The following is a 6,771-nucleotide window of genomic DNA, read 5'->3' on the forward strand; positions in this document are numbered from 1 at the left end:
TAAGTGTATTTAAGCCCTCATGTTTGCCCTGTGGATTGAATGTTACTTTTTTTCTGTTCCATGTATCGCCATGCGTTTGTTTTGTGTTTGATTAGTGTTTTTTAATTAAAGTTAAAAATTTTGTAATTAAAAACAACCAACAATTCACCCTGCTACCACTGCCATCTGAAAACAAGAAAGGGGAGGGATGTGAGGGTTATGAGAATGTGATAATATAATCAATAAGATGAAATAGTGCATCATTAATCATTTATTAATCCATAATAACTACTGATTTAAGAATTAAATGAGGAAATTGTTGCTAGAGGTTTTTGTTCAAACTCGAGACATTTAAAAGCACTGACAATGCATTCATATTTTCCAGATCTTTTCTCAAAGCTATATTTATATTTTGTTCTAACAATACCAGCTGCGTATAATTGGCTTTTGTGTCAGTAATTGCTCAGAGAGCAGTATTATTTTGTTTCCTGTTGTGTTCTGAGTTGGCTATCACAACAAAACATGTCTGTGATTCATATATGATTTTGGTTCCTTTTGTTCTCTATATAATCTCTCTTAAGCTTTAGCTCTAGAAAATGCACCAACACATTTCATTAAATACAGCCTACAGAACTAACCTCGACTCTGCTGAGTGAGTTGTGACATCAGTAAGCAACAGTAAACTGACTTAGCACTGTAACAATGGAGATGTGAGAATGTTCAATTCTCTGGAATGCTTGTTTAATAGATGATTAATAGGAGGTACTGGGTGGATGTCTGTGGGAACAGCTGGTTTGGTGTTTTTCTTCAGATTATTTAAAAAGTCCCAGGCCTTTGGCAGGGCTCAGGATTTCAGCTGACAGGGAGTTAGAGTTAGTTAGTTAGAGTTAGTAGTTATGTAATCCGTTTGAAACAAACCACAGCAACTGACATAGTTGTGGTTGGGAGGGTCATCCAAAAGTGTTTTTATCCAAAGTTAGCTAAGTATAAGTGAGGAAGAAAATTCATCAAATTAGTGAATATTCATTGTGGCTCATTGATGCCACAAACGCAGAAGAGATTTCTTTGTAAATCGTTGATAAAATACATACATTACATTTTTGCATCAAATTGAATGTTTTACGAAATATTCACAATGAAATGCATTCCATTCTCATGGGGATAATTGGTAATTTTATGGAGAAAGTAACTGAGTATACTTTCACAATAAGTTATTTCAAAATGCTGTATAAGCACTGAATCTGAATCAGGGAAACTAGTCAAATGTAATACCATTAAATGATATATCTTCTTAAATGTATATAGACTTGTGTAAGGCGCTTGATCGGCCCAAAGTCCGGCATCCGACCGGCACGGAAGAGCTCTGGTGTTACAAGTCTTTTCTTGCGGCAAAGTATTTTTGGTTAAATTCAATATATTTTGTCATATGTATTTACTCGTTATTTCATCTGACTCCATAAATGAAAAAGGTTTAAATGATATCTGTGCATCATTAAATGTGAGCGAAGGTTTTAATATTCTTTTTAAACTCTTAAATGAAAATAATGTCAAAGTCCATTAGAATTATCAAATATAACAATTATGTCAGGCAACTGTATCATTACAATTTCATAACCAATTCAAAGATAATCAATGTGAAACATCATATGCTCTAGAACAAAAATGTTTACCCGACAAGAAATACGTGAGGCTGAGAGACTCGGCTCTCGACCTCACGTGCTGATCTGGATACAGAAAAGAGCCACGAGGTCTCGTTGCGTTTCATTATATACCCAGACCTCATTTCAAATCTAAACATGGTTCACAGTGGAAATTTACCTGCAAGTTAACCATTTGCTAGCAGTGGAAATTTGCATTCAGTCAAATGGTCAGAAGGTGTTAACTCAAAGACACACCCTCCAGTTTGGAAGAAATTTCTAAACTTCTAAAGAACTTTATTATCTTTTGGTTTACTTCTTTGGGAATGAGACATTTGTACCAGTCACACCAAGACATTTCAAATAATACCAAACATGTATAAAACTCGATGATAATCATTCACATTAAACCATTTAGATTCTTGTGTGAGTTTGGGAGATCTCACCACGAGTGGGGGTCGAGGGAAAGAGATGTAAATTAGAATGATTCTGAAGTGAGACTTGCGTCTCGAATGGACATGGGGGGGTCCAAATGGTAATTTCCTTTGTTCTCTCAGAGAGTAGGCTTCTCCTACATTCTTACACTTGTACACCCCTACGTACATGTATTTAGTAAACTACTGCAGTAGTACTACAGCGGTAAACTACAACTACGAGTTGTAGTTGTAAAAGATATATATATATATATATATATATATAATCAAGAGATAAGCAAGCCTCTTGGCAAATATCCTTTCTGAGACAACATAGATTGTTCATGTATGATATAAATTAATCATTGAGGCTGTAAGTATAACATAGAAAAATACATTATTTTTTACAAATAAAGCTTTATTTTAATTAGATAATTTCACTGTTTAATATAGATATGTTTCATTAACATATTTTTATTTTATTTTTTATTATTATCCAGAGTTTATGTATGTGCATTTCCAAGACACTGGTTACATTTATTTGAAAGATTTACGGATGGATTTGGCTGATGCATTAAAGCCGGCCTGTATAGGCAGCCTTGGAGTGAACCTTAAATCTTTGCTGACATGATAAGCTCTTGATGTTGTCTTTATGGGTGTGGTACTGGTAGGCCTATATAGTTCACCTGTCTGCTGCTCATTAATTATATTATATCACTTCAACCTATTACTCTTTGTGTAAAACAATAAAAAATGAAGTGATTGAAACTCTTAACTCATAAACATTTGCTTTCTATCTTATTGTCAACTCATAGCATGACATTTGTCCTACTCTTTGCTGTTTGTATTGGTAAAATGATCAAGTCTCAAGTATCTTGACACACCATTCGTGTTGTTAAACAGAGGTGGTCTGTCATTGGTGTGACACTGTGACTCACTTCTCAGTGTGCACTGTGCAGTGAAGCTCTTGCACAAGGCTCTTCTGGGCATGTTTTCTGGGTGGGGCAGACCATAATAAAACACTTCCCCGTGTTTGCAGTGCGTGTCTGACTGAGGGAAACAGTCTGAAATGGCGGTGGACTGGAAAAAGAAGTGCGATTCGCAGTGGCAGCTGGGGACTCACGATGTCCCCATGCCCGCCAACGTGGACTGGAAATCGGTGTACGAGAAGAAGCCGTTTAACCGCAACCTACTGAAGAACCCATCGCCTTACGGTAATGACGTCACACAGACGTAAAACGTATAGGTCCCACATAACTGCTAGTTCACAGTAAGGGTTGATTAAATCTCTACTACTGGAGATTTCATTTCTGCTTGAACTTTGTTGTAACTTTAGAACGTAACACTGTTATGTTGAGATGGAGTGGAGGGGAACGATGATGTAGGCCTAGTTCTTATACTAAATATAGTTAAACTATATCCACCTTATTCCTGACGAGCTTACTGCGTTTATGGTTTTGAATTATGGGTGGCACTTCCGGTTTGGGGAACTTCCATTAAAAAAGACTGAAACGAATCATTTCAAATCATAAGGTTGCCGTTTTCTTTCATGTTTTATTTAAGAATAACACGAGAATAACACTTGGTATTTTAACGTGACATGTTATAACAAGAATATCTATGGCAAAGAGCTCTTTTCAGTCACTGCATACTTTTCCTCATGATTATTTTCTTTTTTTCCCTTTTGCATTCCGCTGTAATAGTATGAAAAATGTCATGCGATTAATAATTAACTGGAATGCACAAATAATCGCTGTTTTTTCTCCCAAATCATCACGTCTCTTTCCATGTTTGTTTTCACAGGTAAATACAATTTATTATCGGTCTAAATATCTGAAATCACTTAGTATCACGCAATGCTGAAGTAAATTTAAAAAAAACATTTTTATAATACAGCTTACCACAGTGATATTTAACCTGAAAAGTCACCATTACATTCCAAAGTAGGCCTAAAGAAAGAAATTATAGGTTAGTAATTTACGCCACTCAACGAATAACAGTCAATTTTATAATGGTTACATTCCTAAAATGAGACATCTTCGATGTCTTGTAGAATTATGTATTTTAGTTATGTTGTTATTGTTATATAATTAAATCAATAATTTGATGTAGGCCTACTTAATTTTTCCAAATGGATTGCTGTTTTAGAATAAAATGTTCCCTATATTTTTAAAGATACAGAGAAGATATACAATTAAATGTATATGAATATAATTCACAGGGCTAGTTGGTAGAGTGGCATTATCTTCGTATAACAAAGTCATGTTTCATGAAGATGGCAAATTTTATTTAAATCTAGATGGGGATAATTGATAATGTTGTGTATGTAAAAGAGAAAGAAGCTGCTTTCAAAATATTGAATCTGTGCAGCGATGAAACAATTTGCCTTTTTACATGTGGCCTATTTAGTACTGCACGTTGCCCTTAAATTATAGCCCACGGATTATTATGGATTTACTGTATATTATTTGCCTACGATGTTATTTTACATACATTTGAAAGTCAGTATTTGCAATTACATTTTACTGTAATAGAAATGTTATATTTTAATGCAAATCTTTTGAACTCATCTTTTTTTTCTTGCTCACCAAACAACTAGGTGTAAACCACACCGTGCCACCACCTGAACCCCATCGGTCGGAAATGCCTCCTCCTCCAGACCAGCCACCTCAGTTAGAGCCCGATGGTGAGTCAGCAATCAACACAGTAATATATTTGCTGCCTAAAAACCTCACCACTGCTGAATATTACATCCACTGCAATGGAAATTTTCTATATTATATCTGACATTTGACTAGAACATGAATTGTTAATTGGTTGAACGTCACACCCAAAACATATGCCATTATGAATATCTTTGGTTTCTAATAAAAATAAAAGATGATTGAGAATTTAATCTTGTACCTGGATGTTAATTGTAGGCGATTTCTCTGGCTGGAAAACTAGTACAGAAGTTTTGCCATACGACACTAGTGGAATACCCCCCGGGGTTGTGGTTTGCCAGCTGCCTCAGTACAGGTGAAGCCCAGTTTTGTGAGAAAAATGACCTTGTCTCAAAAACTTATAAAAACATTTGTCATGTTCCAGTACATAAGAGGTCATTTTATTTAAGGTCACTTGTCATTTAGCAAAAACTTTCAAGAAAAAACAACAACAATAGAATTGTTTCACTGTTCCAATAACTTTTTTTGTAGCTTAAGTAGTTTAAATTGCAAGACATAATAAGTGTTGCTATATATGTTTTTGTATTTGAATCAGAAATTAGAAGGACATTGGCTTGTCAGTTCATCAGGGTAAGCAGAATGTTCTGTCTGATATGTCCTTTGTGTATCTTTACCTCAGGTGGTTTTCTCTAGAGCAGCATGTGGACCTGAAGGCAGAGGGTCTGTGGGACCAACTGCTGGATGAGTTTCAGCCTGAGATAGTCATTGAGGACTGGTAAGTTATGAACTAGTTATAAAACTAGGTATTTGCAGTTTAGGCAATCTTCAATAACAATAATTGCAAACTGAGCTGCAAAGAAGGGTTAAAAAATTAAACTGGATATCAGTTAAGCTGTTTTAACAACGTTAGCTGCTATGCAATCTATCCGTGTCCACACATTCACATATTTTAAAGCTAAACAAAAATGGACAAAAAACACAAATGAATTTGAATGAATTTCTGACATATCTGAACAATTTAATCGGTGACATAACTATATTTCGTATTTTTGAACCAGTAGCATTGTTGCAATTGCTACATATGTCATGTCTGTGGGGGTCATAGTGCTTTAGACATTGTTGTTTCAGCCTAAATGGAAGCTTTAATGTGCCCTTTCACTTTTAATGACTAGGTGTGTCGCTTCATGTGTAGGTATGAGGAAAGCCAGCTTCATAAATCTATCTATCAGCTCGATGTGAAGCTCTTGGGTGCTGATGCTAAGACAGTCATCGAGCAGCATTCGTTTAACCCTGAAGAGAACCTGGAGCAGTACACACACACCTGGAAGAAGGTAGCACAGATTATATTCATACATTTATATTTATTAATTTTTTATATACATGTGTCCACATAACTTTTTAATGTGTATAGGTCTCCCATGTATTCTCCAAGTATGGGCCCGGGGTGAGGTACATTCACTTCCTCCACAGACTGAAGAACCAGTTCATGGTTGAATTTTTTAATACCAAAGTCACAGGCAGCTCGGTTATTGTCAAGACCAGCAAATCCAGTGTGAAATAATGCAACACATTAAAATAAACAGGTAGAAGTTGATGCATCCCTGCCCGTTGATGTAGACTTTGAGATGTAGACTATTTAGAACAAAGCACTATAGTCTCAAATGCATTATAAATTGACTACACTTTTATAAGATGTATCCAGCAGCTTAATAATGTAATAAAACATTCCTCATCCATTTTGTGACACTGTTTCTTTCATGTATTCACAATAGCACTAGATATACAGATTATATATTAGTATTTCAGGCCAGCAGATGGCGCTCACTCATTGCAAATAAGACACTGTTAAATTGATCTGTAGAATCTTGTATTTCTCTTTTTCATGACAGTGGATGTATTTATTTTTTAGTGACAGAAGAAACTGGTAATTTATTGTAAGGGGAGTTAACAAACAATATGTAACTATTTTTAATAACTATAAATATATTAGTATACAGGGCAGGCTATTAAATAATTTATATAATAACTATTAACATTTTAATAACTTTGTACTTTTTAACAATTACTGTAAGAATAGCT

At 35.0% G+C, this 6,771-nt stretch overlaps 1 protein-coding gene across 1 annotated transcript; it reads left to right on the plus strand.

Moving 5' to 3' along the window:
- The first annotated feature begins 2,926 nt into the window (after positions 1–2,926).
- On the plus strand, positions 2,927–6,428 carry nccrp1 (P1, F-box associated domain containing). Its single transcript, XM_077231179.1, has 6 exons — positions 2,927–3,243; positions 4,629–4,715; positions 4,951–5,047; positions 5,372–5,467; positions 5,885–6,023; positions 6,104–6,428. Exons 1-6 carry the CDS (start codon positions 3,099–3,101, stop codon positions 6,251–6,253), a joined length of 714 nt encoding a protein of 237 aa, XP_077087294.1. The 5' UTR covers positions 2,927–3,098; the 3' UTR covers positions 6,254–6,428.
- The last annotated feature ends 343 nt before the right edge of the window (positions 6,429–6,771 follow it).

This window comes from Siphateles boraxobius, unplaced genomic scaffold, assembly GCF_051911475.1.
Source record: "Siphateles boraxobius isolate OS27281-9 unplaced genomic scaffold, OSU_SipBor_1 16, whole genome shotgun sequence".
Classification (NCBI taxonomy): domain Eukaryota; kingdom Metazoa; phylum Chordata; class Actinopteri; order Cypriniformes; family Leuciscidae; genus Siphateles; species Siphateles boraxobius.